At 37.0% G+C, this 17,642-nt stretch overlaps 1 protein-coding gene and 1 long non-coding RNA gene across 4 annotated transcripts in view; one reads left to right on the top strand and one right to left on the bottom strand.

Moving 5' to 3' along the window:
• The window catches only part of LOC121878385, a 31,289-nt gene that overhangs the window by 11,374 nt on the left and 2,273 nt on the right, over positions 1 to 17,642 (top strand). The window contains exons 7-8 of the mRNA XM_042384589.1: positions 12,570 to 12,959; positions 13,362 to 17,066. Coding sequence (XP_042240523.1) covers positions 12,600 to 12,959; positions 13,362 to 17,066 — 4,065 coding nt within the window. The 5' untranslated portion in view covers positions 12,570 to 12,599. The remainder of the gene's footprint in view (positions 1 to 12,569; positions 12,960 to 13,361; positions 17,067 to 17,642) is intronic.
• LOC121878387 lies at positions 370 to 12,572 on the bottom strand. Of its 3 annotated transcripts, none has more exons than XR_006091147.1 (4): positions 12,238 to 12,572; positions 8,086 to 8,350; positions 6,512 to 6,925; positions 370 to 504 (listed from the first exon to the last, which is right to left on the bottom strand). It is a non-coding gene; the product is annotated as an uncharacterized LOC121878387 (long non-coding RNA). The 3 variants fall into 3 exon arrangements; XR_006091146.1 differs by lacking the exon at positions 12,238 to 12,572 and adding an exon at positions 8,487 to 8,957; XR_006091145.1 differs by lacking the exon at positions 12,238 to 12,572 and having other exon boundaries at positions 8,086 to 8,955.

The following is a 17,642-nucleotide window of genomic DNA, read 5'->3' as shown; positions in this document are numbered from 1 at the left end:
GGGAAGTATATATATAGACCACCATATAGGCATCAAGATACAGTACTTTCAATAGTTAATTATACACAGGCTATCATGTGGGTAGTAATTAATTTAGTTGCCCACATGATTTGCTTCTGTGTATCTATTAGTGATACACAGTACAATAGAAGCCATCCTGTGGGTGTATTCAAGTTGATTAGTAGTACTTTGTGTGGTTTACAAGATCAATCAACTTCTCCATAAACAGGGTATAAAACATGCTAAGTTTATTCAGCATTTGTTTATTTGATTTTATACAGATATCTTGGTACAAAAGCTCCTTCCCCCAGCACAAACGCCTCCCTCCCCCCTCACAAACGCCTTCTCCCTCCCCCCGCACAAACGCCTTCTCCCTCCCCCTCCGCACAAGTCACCAGATGCCACCCCATACTGAACAACAAGCATCGTACAAACCACAAAAAACAGATCCTTTGGATTGATATCAGGGTATCTTCTTCCACACCTTATTGATGCATCACATACCTGTAGAAGAAAAATATATATAAAATGGACATATTTTGTACTTCTAAAACTGTGGACACCATATTTTATATGGTTTCAAATTTTGGTCAACAAATCCTTCAACAGCATGTTCAGGAGTACCTATACTGTGATTTTGAACAAAATCTATTTTTTGGCCAAAAATGACAAAAATTGTAAGTCTTATGCCTTACAGGATTTTTGGCAAAAAAATAGATTTTGTTCAAAATCTCGGTATAGGTACTCCTGAACATGCTGATTAAGGCTCTGTTAACCAAAATTTGATATCTGCATTATTACGGTACTTATTCAAATGACTTGCAAAAATAATTACAATTTTCTAAAAGCCATTTGAACAAGTAATAATCCAGATATCAAATTTTGGTTAACAGATCCTTCAACAGCATGTTCAGGAGTACCTATAGTACTATGATTTTGAACAAAATCTATTTTTTTGCCAAAAATCCTTTAAGGCTATAGACTTACAATTTTTGTCATTTTCGGCCAAAAAATGGATTTTGTTCAAAATTTCAGTATAGGTACTCCTGAACGTGCTGCTTAAGGATCTGTTAACCAAAATTTGATATCTTGATTATAACTTGTTCAAATGGCTTTTAGAAAATGTTCAAATGATTTTTAGAATATTTTAATTACTTTTGCAATGCTAATTACTCGCCACTTATGGGTTTTCGAGGTCATTTCTGGTGCTTGTGTATTATTCTGGATGTACTTAAATAGTTAGGCACATTAAATTTTAGTTCAGAGAGAAAACGTATTTTTGGCCAAAAATCCTTTAAGGCTATGACTTACAATTTTCTTCATTTCGGCCAAAAAATGGATTTTGTTCAAAATTTCAGTATAGGTACTCCTGAATGTGCTGCTTAAGGATCTGTTAACCAAAATTTGATATCTTGATCATAACTTGTTCAAATGGCTTTTAGAAAATGTTCAAATGATTTTTAGAATAATTTAATTACTTTTGCAATGCTAATTACTCGCCACTTATGGGTTTTCGAGGTCATTTCTTGGTGCTTGTGTATTATTCTGGATGTACTTAAATAGTTAGGCACATTAAATTTTAGTTCAGAGAGAAAACGTATTTTTGGCCAAAAATCCTTTAAGGCTATAGACTTACAATTTTTGTCATTTTCGGCCAAAAAATGGATTTTGTTCAAAATTTCAGTATAGGTACTCCTGAATGTGCTGCTTAAGGATCTGTTAACCAAAATTTGATATCTTGATTATAACTTGTTCAAATGGCTTTTAGAAAATGTTCAAATGATTTTTAGAATATTTTAATTACTTTTGCAATGCTAATTACTCGCCACTGATGGGTTTTCGAGGTCATTTCTTGGTGCTTGTGTATTATTCTGGATGTACTTAAATAGTTAGGCACATAAATTTTAGTTCAGAGAGAAAAAGTCTTTTTGGCCAAAAATCCTTTAAGGCTATAGACTTACAATTTTTGTCACTTTCGGCCAAAAAATGGATTTTGTTCAAAATTTCAGTATAGGTACTCCTGGAATGTGCTGCTTAAGGATCTGTTAACCAAAAATTTGATATCTTGGATTATAACTTGTTCAAATGGCTTTTAGAAAATGTTCAAATGATTTTAGAATATTTTAATTACTTTTGCAATGCTAATTACTCACCACTTATGGGTTTTCGAGGTCATTTCTTGGTGCTTGTGTATTATTCTGGATGTACTTAAATAGTTAGGCACATTAAATTTTAGCTCAGAGAGAAAAAGTATTTTTGGCCAAAAATCCTTTAAGGCTTTAGACTTACAATTTTTGTCATTTCGGCCAAAAAATGGATTTTGTTCAAAATTTCAGTATAGGTACTCCTGAATGTGCTGCTTCAGGATCTGTTAACCAAAAATTTGATATCTTGATTATAACTTGTTCAAATGGCTTTTATAAAATGTTCAAATGATTTTTAGAATATTTTAATTACTTTTGCAATGCTAATTACTCGCCACTTATGGGTTTTCGAGGTCATTTCTTGGTGCTTGTGTATTATTCTGGATGTACTTAAATAGTTAGGCACATTAAATTTTAGTTCAGAGAGAAAAACGTATTTTTGGCCAAAAATCCTTTAAGGTTATAGACTTACAATTTTTGTCATTTTCGGCCAAAATGGATTTTGTTCAAAATTTCAGTATAGGTACTCCTGAACGTGCTGGGCTTAAGTATCTGTTAACCAAAATTTGATATCTTGATTATAACTTGTTCAAATGGCTTTTAGAATATGTTCAAATGATTTTTAGAATATTTTAAATACTTTTGCAATGCTAATTACTCGCTACTTATGGGTTTTCGAGGTCATTTCTTGGTGCTTGTGTATTATTCTGGATGTACTTAAATAGTTAGGCACATTAAATTTTAGTTCAGAGAGAAAAAGTATTTTTGGCCAAAATCCTTTAAGGCTTTAGACTTACAATTTTTGTCATTTCGGCCAAAAAATGGATTTTGTTCAAAATTTCAGTATAGGTACTCCTGAATGTGCTGCTTAAGGATCTGTTAACCAAAATTTGATATCTTGATTATAACTTGTTCAAATGGCTTTTAGAAAATGTTCAAATGATTTTAGAATATTTTAATTACTTTTGCAATGCTAATTACTCGCCACTTATGGGTTTTCGAGGTCATTTCTTGGTGCTTGTGTATTATTCTGGATGTACTTAAATAATTAGGCACATTAAATTTTAGTTCAGAGAGAAAACGTATTTTTGGCCAAAAATCCTTTAAGGCTTTAGACTTACAATTTTCGTCATTTCGGCCAAAAAATGGATTTTGTTCAAAATTTCAGTATAGGTACTCCTGAACGTGCTGCTTAAGGATCTGTTAACCAAAATTTGATATCTTGATTATAACTTGTTCAAATGGCTTTTAGAAAATGTTCAAATGATTTTTAGAATATTTAATTACTTCTGCAATGCTAATTACTCGCCACTTATGGGTTTTCGAGGTCATTTCTTGGTGCTTGTGTATTATTCTGGATGTACTTAAATAGTTAGGCACATTAAATTTTAGTTCAGAGAGAAAACGTATTTTTGGCCAAAAATCCTTTATGGCTATAGACTTACAATTTTTGTCATTTCGGCCAAAAAATGGATTTTGTTCAAAATTTCAGTATAGGTACTCCTGAACGTGCTGCTTAAGGATCTGTTAACCAAAATTTGATATCTTGATTATAACTTGTTCAAATGGCTTTTAGAAAATGTTCAAATGATTTTTAGAATATTTTAATTACTTTTGCAATGCTAATTACTCGCCACTTATGGGTTTTCGAGGTCATTTCTTGGTGCTTGTGTATTATTCTGGATGTACTTAAATAGTTAGGCACATTAAATTTTAGTTCAGAGAGAAAACGTATTTTTGGCAAAAACTTTAAGGCTTTAGACTTACAATTTTGTCATTTTCGCCAAAAAATGATTTTGTTCAAATTTCAGTATAGGTACTCCCTGAACGTAAGCTGCTTAAGGATCTGTTAACCAAAATTTGATATCTTGATTATAACTTGTTCAAATGGCTTTAGAATATTTTAATTACTTTTGCAATGCTAATTACTCGCCACTTATGGGTTTTCGAGGTCATTTTTTGGTGCTTGTGTATTATTCTGGATGTACTTAAATAGTTAGGCACATTAAATTTTAGTTCAGAGAGAAAACATATTTTTGGCCAAAAATCCTTTAAGGCATTAGACTTACAATTTTTGTCATTTTCGGCCAAAAAATGGATTTTGTTCAAAATTTCAGTATAGGTACTCCTGAACGTGCTGCTTAAGGATCTGTTAACCAAAATTTGATATCTTGATTATAACTTGTTCAAATGGCTTTTAGAAAATGTTCAAATGATTTTTAGAATATTTAAATTACTTTTGCAATGCTAATTACTCGCCACTTATGGGTTTTCGAGGTCATTTCTTGGTGCTTGTGTATTATTCTGGATGTACTTAAATAGTTAGGCACATTAAATTTTAGTTCAGAGAGAAAACGGGATTTTTGGCCAAAAAATAGATTTTGTTCAAAATCACAGTACAGTATAGGTACTCCTGAACATATAGGTACTCCTGAACATGCTGTTGAAGGATCTGTTGACCAAAATTTGATATCATGATTATGGCTTTTAGAATTGTAATTACTTTTGCAAGTCATTTGAATAAATAATATGCAGATCGCAAATTTTGGTCAACAGATCCTTAATCAGCATGTTCAGGAGTACCTATACTGTACTGTGATTTTTAACAAAATCTATTTTTTGGCCAAAAATTAAAACAATTGTAAGTTTTATGAATCCCTGCATCCCCTGAGCAACGCTCTTGTGCATTATGCAGAAGACCCGACAGACGCACCCTTATCCACTACCTCCTAAGATGTCCCCGCACACAACGCTTCTGTGACGCTTGCTGGACCCCCTGACGGAGACTCGATGATCCTCCCCATACTGGCCAGATATTGTGTAAATAACATTATGTGTTAAAGGAATATCCTTCCTTCCATAGGCTTTAGTAAGCCCCTTTATAATATTTATACTGTATATACTTGTCACACTTGCCAGATGCTTCTGGTGTCATTGTACAGGGGTACCTAGTGACAGCACTAGGATCCTGCTTCCTCTATCAAGGAATAAACAATTGAATTTGAATTGAAGTCCTATGCCTTCCAGGATTTTTGGCCAAAAAATAGATTTTGTTCAAAATCATAGTACTATAGGTACTCCTGAACATGCTGTTTAAGGATCTGTTGACCAAAATTTGATATCTGGATTATTACTTGTTCAAATGGCTTTTAGAAAATTTTAAATAAGTAATAATACAGATATCAAATTTTGGTTAACAGAGCATTAATCAGTATGTTCAGGAGTACCTATACCGAGATTTTGAACAAAATCTATTTTTTGGCTAAAAATCCTGTAAGACTTACAGTAAGGTTGTGTGCAATAAGAAAATACAGAGTTTGCAGTTGCGTAAGCGAGGAGTTGCACCTTGAAGTTATATGTTAATAATATCTCTTTTTCCCTTTGATTTCATATAATAAACCTGTTCTTAAAGTATTTTAGGAGTATTCATTTTCCCCACAGTAGTTCACTGATATCAGAATTATAATACCCATGTGCCATAGACCCTCGACATGCTACCAGAAAGAACTAAGGTTATGCAGTTACCATTGAAGTAAGTAAAAAGAACACTTGAATTAAAGAACTAAGACAAGATAAGGCAGAGTATGAGTAGAGAGAAGAAACTGCCGCCGTTACAAGTTGTCTATATATAAAGTAAATATAAGCACTATTTATATAGCACTTGTAGGTACATTTCTAATGTCTGCAGGACTTCATGACCAATATCATTTCTTTCATTCATATCTTGAATAAACCTAACCATCATGTTTTTAATATTTTGTATTTTGCGTCTGTGTTAAGGCAGCATACCATGAAAAGTCCAACTGATACTGTATGAATCCTAAGAAAAGGGTCTCACGACATCAGCCAAGACATATTTGACATTTCAATATATATATATATATATATATATATATATATATATATATATATATATATATATATATATATATATATATATACAAGTAAATCACTGTAGGTGCTCAGCATATATATATATATATATATATATATATATATATATATAGCAATACAGTAAAGTACTTTAATTTACAAAATTATCAACAATAGAGATAACCTAAGGTATTTCACGAAAGTTGCAGTCGAGATGAAGTCATTAATCACACAATACATTAAACTCACACACTCTTGAATTTTCAAATTTATCCAAATAATATTGCTTTAGTCTTTTAAAAATGTGGGAATTATTTGTTGTGTGGGAGCCACTGTTTACATAACTCCAGTTAACATGATAACTTCCTAGCTGTATCCTTTGGGCATCATTGTCAATCTAGTGACAAGAACCTACAGTTTTTCACATAGTATATCATGATCCGCTGTGTCAAAGGCTTTACCGAACATTATTATCGCTGTATAATTTTAACCACCTGCGTTGATGATGAGGGGTCGATGGCAGATGGTGGTCATCCGTACACATGAGGGGTGGATGGCAGGTGGTGGTCATCCATACACTTGAGGGGTGGATGGCAGGTGGTGGTCACCCATACACGTGAGGGGTGGATGGCAGGTGGTGGTCACCCATACACGTGAGTGTTTGAACGGCAGGTGGTGGTCACCCATACACGTGAGGGGTGGATGGCAGGTGTTTGTCATCCTTACACATAAATGCTGTTGTGGTGTGTGTGTGCTGGATGCCAGAGGATTGCAGGTCACAATGATGCCGCTGTAGTGGTCTTGTCATGGCGAAGTAACCATTGTAAGGTTTCCATACTCTCTGTTGCCACATAGCTGGAGTGATGGTCATTGTAGATATAAAGGGTGTCAGAAAAATCCCTATGTACCTGCAATAATAATAAAAAATACATAGAGTAAATATTAGAAATGATCACAGTAACTGTTGGAAGTGGACACCATTCTCAATATTTACCGTAAGTAGAACAAGGTACAGTATATAACAAGGAACAACTACTGTATATATTGTTAATTATTACAGGTGCACAGGGACTTTTCTAACACCCTGTACATGTAGACATTAACACTGTAAGCTGGTGTCTATGAAGCGATGGTCAAGTTTACCCCAGGAGGTAGGGAGAGAGGTATGTGGGTGGCGTGTAGTAGGACCTCGGTTATATCACATTAGAGTGTGTTTTTGGTGATTGCCAATACACTAATTCACTACCTGAGTTACATGTACTTATGAGATTGTTATATTGTTGATGTGCGAGTGTTGTAGATAAAGGGTTAGTTATAGATTTAAGATGATATAGCAGCTGATGTTGGCATGGTCAGGGGTCACCAAGAATTGCTCTGGGGAGGCACTGACACTGGCTTTATTTGAACATTCCTTAAATACATTCCACTGATCAATACAGTAGTGTGTGACAGAGAGCTGACCCGTGGGTAATACACATGTACAGTAACTGTACTGTACTGTTCTTTGTTATGTCTGTAATTAATCATGACATCTATATTGTTTTATATTTTTCTTCACTATGGTGTCTGTAGTGTTCTCATAATAGTAAATCTTTGTCACAATTTCTTGACGATTTGTAGACTTCACTGTCTGTCCTAGTTGTTGTAAGGTTATTATTTTTGTGTGGGGCTGTAAGCATAAAAGACTAAGAACATATTTGCCATGTGTGAGCAGCCAGCCACTGCATTCCACACTAGGGTAAAATGGCATCTGTCATAAAGTTTGTCCTCATTATGTTTAGATGGAATTGAAGAATGGGAATGCCCTGGGATTGAACCAGTGGTCAGGAGTAGGGCGTTGTATCCACCTAGTTGCTGCACCTTTCTAGTTATTACTCCCAAATTATTATTTAAATTTAATTAATGTATAATATTACATACTACATATTTAAGTGTAAAGGGAGACCTCTTTATTTGTATGGGTTCCGTTCCTAATAGTCCATAAATGTAATGATTATAAGAATAATGCAACAATTTGTCCTGTATAAATCAGTGTAAGAAGCACGACAGTTAAAGGTTCAGTATTTACCTCAGCCAAAAGTAGAGGTTACAGCAAAACCCAGCATATCTTCACCTGTCTTGTGTCAGCTGAGACTGGGAGGGTGCATCCTGGAAGACTCCAGTGTGGCTCACAAACATGACAATTAAGGGGAGGATGACATCTGACGTGATATACAGCACTACACCTTCTACAGTGACAACTGTAACTCTACTGTACAGTGGAGGTGCCCGGAAGGTGCACTCGTAGAAACTTGCAGCTTGCCTTGGCTCTTGTTATTCACAAGTTGTCTGAGCTGGAAGAAAACCACTAAATGAGACAAGATGGTTTATATTGGTTTCTGTTTACAACAGTAATGATGCAGTACACCTGACTTGTGTTCATAGTTATCCAATACATCATAAGTGTTGCAAAAACGGTGGCCAAACTACCTGTCGAATCTTCTCCATCAACCAAAGAATAACACTGGAAGTCTACCTATAGACCGTGCTACAAGTTGTGATGGGAATGAGTTTTAGGGACTGGAGACGTTATTGTGTAAGAAAATTAGTCCATATTTTAAGAACTGACCATACACAAATGGGAAGCAGTATAAATGACTAGTTTACCAGTAAACAAACTAGACCTCAAACTTGACATATAATTAACTATAACATTAACAATATAAAGTTAACCTAACATAACCTAAATTTAAAATTTTACGTAATAAAACGTTAACTAATATAACCTAATATTGCATCAACCTAGAGTGTAGACACCATTACTGTTATCAGATATGCGCTATCACACGCAGGGTACAAGTAGCCATGACAACACAATGCTACCTCAGTCTGTCTTTCCATTACTAGTCACAATACCCTCACCACCCCCACCGTCATCAACCCACTGTCACCCTCACCACCCCGACTGTCACCTCCATCAACCCCACTATCACTCACCACCCTCACTGTCACCCTCACCACCCTCACTGTCACCCTCACCACCCCACTGTCACCCTCACCACCCTCACTGTCACCCTCACCACCCTCACTGTCATCCTCACCACCCTCACTGTCATCCTCACCACCCCACTGTCATCCTCCACTGTCGAACGAATTTCAAAACTAATCAACCCTCACCACCCCACTGTCACCCTCACCACCCTCACTGTCACCCTCACCACCCTCACTGTCATCCTCACCACCCTCACTGTCATCCTCACCACCCCACTGTCATCCTCACTGCGATACGAATTTTAAAACTAATCAATAACTGTGATTTCACATCATACATGTAAGAGCTATTTTGACTTCTCCAAAGATATTCAAGGTGCAGCTTGACTGAATACTTGACTTAAATTAAAGTAATATAATTAATTTTTGTTAAGTGGTTAGATGACTGAAGCAACAGTTTCGTAACCTTTGAAATTACCGCTGAAAAAGTTTTGATAAATCATATTTTTTTCATATAAGAAGAGATAAAATATATACATTAATTTTATATAATTACATCCGATTAGAAATTTAGTAATTAATTCTGATGGAAAATACTGATTAGTATCATTCATAACATCATGAAACAGAGGATGCTGGGTTGGCGCTGCCAGATGTAAAAATAAAGTAAATAAATTATTATACCCTTATCCTAACACATTAGTTTTGTAAGATGTGAATGAAATTAATTTTAAATTAGGGTTAACTATACTATTCAATTATATTTAACGAAAATATTTATTTGAAGATCTATACTTGTGACACGCCCTACGTCTGGCATATAAACTTGGTTGTCAAACGAGCCTCTTACACACTTATTTTCTCATTAACAATACACATCACAGGTAAACCTAAGTATTAAAAAGATGTTTTATACCTTTAAAAAGTTTACTTTAAAAGCTGAAATATACATTTATTATTTACTGTGCGTTTTTCGTCCAAAATAAGTGTTCAGTTGTCAGTATTGAGAGTGCTTGGGAGATTGTTTACATCGGCAGAAAATCTGGCGTCCTCATTTTGTTGTAAGTTTTGTACAGCTTCACCTTGGGGAGGATCAATGGTTCCGCCTTAATGATTATTCTGTTAGTCGCGTTGATAGTAAATAGAATTGCCCATCATCAAAACAGTGTACAGAAAACGACCATAAACGAGTGCAGTCGGATGGGCTAATAAACAACAATGGCTCCATCAGCTGGCAGACACGTACAGTATATTTATTATACAAGTTGACCATGTTAGCTCACTACATGATTACACCACAAGTGAATTAACTGCATAATCGTTCACAAGAAAAAACTCTTGGTCAAGTAGAAGATGAGAATTTATGAGGTAGAAGAAAATACTGTACGTCATGTAATGAATCCATGATTGACAGTAGAGCCACAAGGACTCACCAGTTTTATTTTTTACTCTTTTATTCAGAATTATGAATAGTGATGATATGCTGTAATGTATTTTAGAGTAATTGTGGGAGAAGATGATCCCACACTTTTTTAGGATTTGGTTAAGTTGCAGAAGATCCCATGGTCATTAATAGTTCTAGATAAATTCGTAAAAAGTCATACTATGGTACTGTAGTTTGTTTTATGGCATGTGCATAGTACGAATAATGTTAACTGTAAATTCTTTTTAACAAATAATACCCCAAGAAAACCATTTTGACAGGAAACTAAGACAAAATCTTAATGCTGAATATTGTGTAAAACAAGAGGCAAACATATTCTAGACTCCTTTCTTACTGAATCCAGAGGAGCGGTTTATGCTGCCTCTCAAAACCTCTGCCCTGCCCCAACCCTTAGTACTAACTAGTCATAGTGTCATCCACTCACCTGCCCATGTACAATCATAGTTCATGGTTTTACGATTAAATTTTTATGTAAAACGTAGGGCGTCGAACTATACACACGTGTAGGCAAACCTTTCCCATAAGCTCCTTTAGCCTGGGCTTGTCTACCAAGTATCAGACGGTACTCCTAGATTCTCTTCTGTTGCTATATAAAGAGCAGAACCTCATTTATTATTTATGCCACTTTAAATCTACAAAACCTGATACAAATGAAGATTTACAGGTAATTTTCCTTTCGTTTCCTTCTCTTTACTTTGTTGATGACATTGTTGCCATGTTAGACTCGTCGCTGTAGCCACATCCCCCTAGCCCTCTCGCTGCCATTCCCGACCTGTGAGCTGTTTGCTGTTATTGTTATTTTATAACTCGTAATTTTGGGTAGATATACCTGGTGCGGCTGGGGTCAAGTCTTGGAACACTTGACAGTACTGGTATTTGGCATGTAAGTACCCATTTTGTGGTTCAGGAATAATATATGATGACAAGTAGTGTTATTAGTATATCCCAATCATATACACCTGTATGTATAACTCAGAAGTAGATTCCAGATATTGCTAAGTGTTCAAGTCTTTTGACCCCGACTGTACATAATTTTCTTTAATTTTGTGTTTATTTTTTTACTCAATTATATGCACACAAACTTACATACAAAATGTATAAATAACAAAATAATTATCATTAAATAAAAAACAAAAGGAGTAAACATTTCTTTGTTTGTTAAAGAGTTTGCACACTGAAGGGGGAGGGGGGAAAGTCTGCAGAAGAAAGGTAGATTTCTTAGGAGTGGTGAGGAGAAGGCGAGACTCTATTACTAAATTTCAGTTAGACTATATAGTGTCATGTGAATTTTTTTGTGGCACTTGTTTAATATATCCTGCATTGAAGCTGCACTGGTAACTCCTTAATCCCCCCCCCCTACACTCTGACCCTCCTCAACCCTCATATTACCCCATCACCCACCCGCCTCCCCCTAATTAGTGAGAGGGAGGGTTGACAGCGCTGCCTATACCAGGTGTAAGTGTACAGTACAGTGCTTAAACACAAATTGTTTTTTTGTTAGAAGCCAATAGTAAATTTTATTCCTTAAATTAAAGTTTTTGGCAAATTTAAAGCACTCCCTTCCCCCCCCCCCATAGTATTTTAAAGAGTGAGGTTTTCTATATAGCTAATACAGTATATATTGAGGTTTATAAACTCTTAAAATATTTTGTATGGGGGTTTTAAGCCTTAAATTGCAACCATGGAAAAATTGGGTGATATGTGTACACTACTATGTGCAATTTTGATTTTTCATTTTATTTCTTTCAAAATTATAAACAAGCCTGTACAGTAACAGAATATGGACAGAAAAAATTCTTTACTTACCATTATAGCTCATCTGGTGGACTTTTTTCTCCCTGTGCAATTCCATTTATAATAAGATGCAGTTATGGTGAGGAAACGACTTGCCTCCTTCTCATGACCTCCTGAACCACATAGAAGTGTCCCTCTCCATGCCTGATAAAGATCTACTGAGGATGATGCTTATATGACCACTCTCTTAGATCTAAAACAAAGAAAGCATGTGAACTATTGTTGTTTGCTGCAGTCACCTACATCAAGGCTGTTCTTTAAGGGTTACCAGTACAGTAATTCAGAAAGATGGTGTAATGTATCGTTCACTACGTACCTAATTACCTAATTTTATATTCTTGCAGTTAGCTACAAGTTATATGGCATGACCAACAATGGAGTCTGGTCCTCCCCTTAACCTGTCCACCACCATCAAGGTAGAGGACCTTAAGGCGATGGTTCCAGAGGAGAACACTCATGAATATACAGTTGAAGGGGAGCTGGTGGAGGAAGCTAGTGGTGCTCTGGATGAGGATGGTGGCACATTAGCTATGGATGGCCATGAAGGCAACAGTCAAGAACTTTTAAATCACCATGAAGACACAAAAGAAAATCTCATGACCGAGACAAAACTGCTGTCATCCAGAGGTCGACTTGGTGCTAAGGAAAAGGAGTACAAATGTTCAGAATGCCCATCAGCATTTGTGAGAGCAAGTCAACTACGAGCCCATGAAAGAACACACTATGAAGAACAGGTAAATTAAAGACATGTATGGATTTTTTCCACTTACTGTAACAAAGGAAGGACCAAAAAATGTTCTATCTCAGACAATTATTCTTAGAATCAGAACCCAGGATTTGGATGTGTGGTCAAAAAACATTTAAAAGGTTGCCTAGTTTACATAAAATTCAGTATTTAATGGAACCCCCACAGGAGAATAATTTGATAGCTAGACTCAAGAGTATTTTGTAATGTTTTTAATGATACTTTGTAAAGTATATACAGTACAGTAGCTATACAGAACTATACCTGGGTCTTCAGGTGATCTCTTGAACGAACATGTATATGTGTGTATTTACATGTTTATGGGAAGGCTTTTCTATGTATGCATGATTTGATGCTTTATTATTTCACTAATGTAAACTCTTATTGACAGACATATGAATGTGACCAGTGTGATGAAGTGTTCGTCAGAATTGGGTTACTGATGAGTCACCGTAGGGAGCACCACCGCCAGAGTTTCTCCTGTAGTGAATGTGATGCAAAGTTTTCACATTACAATAGTTATAAACTCCACTTGAGACGACACAGAGGTGATAAGCCCCACAAGTGTGCAGACTGCAATATGGCTTTTGTACAGCAGTGTCATCTTAATATTCATCGTCGAATACACACAGGAGAGAAACCTTTCAAGTGTGAAATGTGTAGTCAAAGATTTAAGCAAGTATCTCATTTGACAACTCATATGAGAGTCCATACTAATGATAAACCATTTACATGTCATCATTGCAATGCATCTTTTTCCCAAACAAGTAGTCTCAAGAGACATAAAAGAAGACATACTGGGGAGAAACCTTTCAAATGTGACGATTGTGGTGCTCTCTTTGTTGAGAGAAGAAATCTTTCTCGTCATCAACTCACTCATACAGGTGAAAAGCCTTATAAATGTGAGAAATGTCCTGCATCCTTTACTCAGATGATAGATTTGAAACGTCATCAGATGTCACACTCTGGTCTGAAACCATTTAAATGTGATGTGTGTGATGCTGCCTTCAGTCGTAAGAATAATCTACGGTGGCATAAACTGACCCACGAGGGAGACACCCCTTTCAGATGTGAAAGATGTAATGCTGGCTTTAGTCTTCAGAGGGATATGAAGGCTCATATGAGGACACACTCTGGCACCAAACCATTTAATTGTGACCAGTGTGGGGCAACATTTTCCCAGTTTAGTACATTAAAACGACATAGGCAGAGTCACACGGGAGAACGACACTTTGTTTGTTCTAAGTGTCATGGAGCATTTAAGGATAAGAGCGCCCTCAAGCGACACATGCTACGTCATGATGGAGTAAGACCATATGCATGCCAAAAGTGCGACTCTACATTTATTGAATATCGTAATCTTAAAAGGCACAGGGTGACTGTTCATGGGGAAGATCGTTTTGAAGGTGGTGATGGCTCAACTGAACCAAGAGAGGGTGAAAATAATCAAAATATTCCTCCACCCAAGAAGAGAACAACAAAAGTTGAGGAAGATGAGACATTAAGTCAGATATATGATACAAGTTACCATCCAGCTTCAATTGTCCCACATCAAGAGACTGCACAGCAACATGTAAGTCAGCCTGTTTCTTTAGCACCACCAACCCCTCTTCAGCAAAACCAACAGCAGCCACATACAACGTCTACAGTACAAACACATTCCCAGTCTCCCTTGATAAATGAAATTGTAACTATCCCTGCTCAAGGTCCAGGACAAATGCCCACACTATTGCTAACACAGCCGGGCCAGCCACCAAAGACTGCCCGCCCTGCAAATAATTGTCAGAATCACCAATCCCATGTTTTAACTTTTGTAGAAGGCAGCTATAATCACTGGCAATCCTGGTGCTTCTGTGAAACTCCAAACATTCCTGATGGGCCACAGGCCATTATAGATAGTGGAGGTGTTGTGAGCACTCATCCTTCAACATCCACTTCTGTACCCACTGCTTCTATTCCACAACACCAGCAAATGACGTACACAGAGCTCCAGCAGACTCAGCCCCAACAGCAACAGACAGTAGGAGTACAAGAAGTAAGCCAGGCTGAGTATCACCAAGCCACTCAGTTTAATAGTGGTTACCCTGAGCCTATTCATCATTATGATGACAGTCACCATCAGGAGTCCCTAGACCCACTTTCACATCACCATCATCACCATCAGCTTCATCAGTCACACAGTCATCAAGATGAAGTTAAGATTGCCATTGAATCTCCACGATTATTTTCTGTGACTGACATTCCTCAAGATGAGCAACATCATCAACAACCCCAGCAGCAACAACCACAGCACCAGACTCAAAATCAGCACCATGAACAGCAGCAACAACAACAACATGAACAACAGCAACATCTTCAGCCTCACCAAGAACAAGATAATCAAGAGCAGCACACAGTGGATTCTCAAGTCACTCTCCAGTATAGCTTAACAGTCAACAACCCTGCCACAGGTGACATACAGATTCAGAGTGAGGCATTCCCAGCCAACCCTCCTGATACTCCTGCTGACCCACCAATTAAGAAGAGGCGACTAACAAAGACTGCAGAATCACAGGAAGTCAGAACCCACATTTGTAGTTCCTGTCCAAAAACATTTTCAAGAATAAATCATTTACTTATACACCAACGAACCCACACTGGGGAAAAACCATTCCAATGTGGTGTTTGTTACCAGTCATTTACTCACAAGAACAGTTTGACCATCCACATGCGGGGTCACACTGGAGAACGTCCGTATGTTTGTGCAACTTGTGGAGCATCATTCACCCAGAAGAGTAATTTGAGAGTTCATTCACGTACTCATACAGGAGAGAAGCCATTTAAGTGTGATATGTGTGATGTGGCTTTCACTCAGGGGAGTCACTTAACTGCACATAAACGAATTCACAATAATGATCGTCCATTTGCATGTGAAAGCTGCCAACAAACATTTACTCAGCGTAGTGCACTGAAACGCCATCTTATGACACATACTGGCGACAAACCCCACAAATGTGATGACTGTAATGCCAGATTTTCACAAAAGGACGACTTGAGAAGGCATCAACGTGTTCATTCTGGTGATAAGCCAATTACTTGCACATATAAACATTGTGCCATCCTCTTTAATGATCGGACTGCCTTGGCTAGACATATTCGAACAATGCATCAGGGTAAGCCAGAGCCGCTTGGAGATGGACCAAAAAAGAAAAAGAAGAAAATGGTTGGAAAACAAAGCACATGTCAAGAAAACAGCCCCAAAAACCATAAAACCAAATCGAAGGTCACCGAACCAACACGGACCAGTAGACGTCTCCGTGAAGCAGCAGAGAAAAAGAAAGATAAGCCGGAAGATTCAGATTTTATAATGGGCGACTTTGTAGAAATTGAAGAAGATGTCAAACCTCCAGTTCGACAGAAATCAACAAAGAAAAGTGTGAAATTGGAGGATGTAAAGGGTGAAGCCAAGAATAAAATGGAGTCTTGGTGCTTTTGTGAAGTGCCACATGGGCCAGATGAGCCTCACACCCATGTTGCAAAGACTGATCATCCCACGAGTATTTTGTCAACTGTGGATGAAACTATGTCAGTACAACAGGGGCCTGCAGGTCTAGATGCTAGTGCAGATGCCTCGGGTGCAACATCTCTGCTTCAGCTTTCCATGGAGCATGTTACACACAATCCTTCAACCGCTGGAGGCCTTCAAGCCCAATCTGTTGGAGGTACTGTAACTATTAATGCATCACCCATTGTGGGAGCTTCACAGGTGGCAGAACCACCTGTAATAACAGGATCTTCCAACCAGCACACACAGGTGACCACAGGTTGTCAAGCAGATTCATCAGTAAATCAGAATTTAACAAGTGGGCAGGTGGTCACCACAGTGGGTCAGCCTGGATCTGGTCAAGCTGGCGGTCGGTTAGTTGCCCAGCCTATGTTAACCACGGGTCAGGTTGTTTCTGCAGGTCAGATAGTCGGTGCTAGTCAATTGATGACACAGGATGGAACAATATTTATAGAAGCAGGAGAGATGCTGAGCAATGGAGCTGTTGTCATTAATCCCGGACATGGTACCTTCATCAGCTATGATCAGATCACCATCAGCCCAGATGGTCAGGTAGGGAAAAATTTGTTTTATTATTTTGTCGGTGAAATACTGTTGTTTATCTTCCAACTACTGTAACTGTTCAAAATTACTGTGTGAACATACACAATGTAATTTTGTTGTATTAGGTAATAGTGAAGATACAGTGTTTTGGTTTCTCGGAGTGTGTATAATTTTTGTATGAACATCTGTCCTCAGTATTTATATTACAGTACTAACATTTTATAACTTGGGGAAACTTATGGTATTGACCACTTTATAACTGTACAGTATTAACTTACAAGACATAAATTAAAATGCAGTGTCATGATTATTGTTGTGATGCACTATAAATATATCTAAATAATAATACTATATGTACAGTAGCTAAAACAATTACCTGTGCTCCAAATTCTTACGTGTGACTAGTGACAGCCCTCGTATACCAAAATTTATCGTCCATTGGTCTCATATTGTTTGCCACAAAGTATGCACAGATAGTTGTTTTAGCTACTGTACATGGCAGAAAAATAATGCATAACATAACAAGATGCAGTTCTTTCAACAGGAAAGTAAAGATTTGTATATACAGTATAAGTATGGAATCAT

Source organism: Homarus americanus, unplaced genomic scaffold, assembly GCF_018991925.1.
Source record: "Homarus americanus isolate GMGI-L3 unplaced genomic scaffold, GMGI_Hamer_2.0 scaffold41027, whole genome shotgun sequence".
In the NCBI taxonomy this organism is placed as follows: Eukaryota; Metazoa; Arthropoda; class Malacostraca; order Decapoda; family Nephropidae; genus Homarus; species Homarus americanus.
This window is presented reverse-complemented; position numbering and strand designations above follow the sequence as displayed.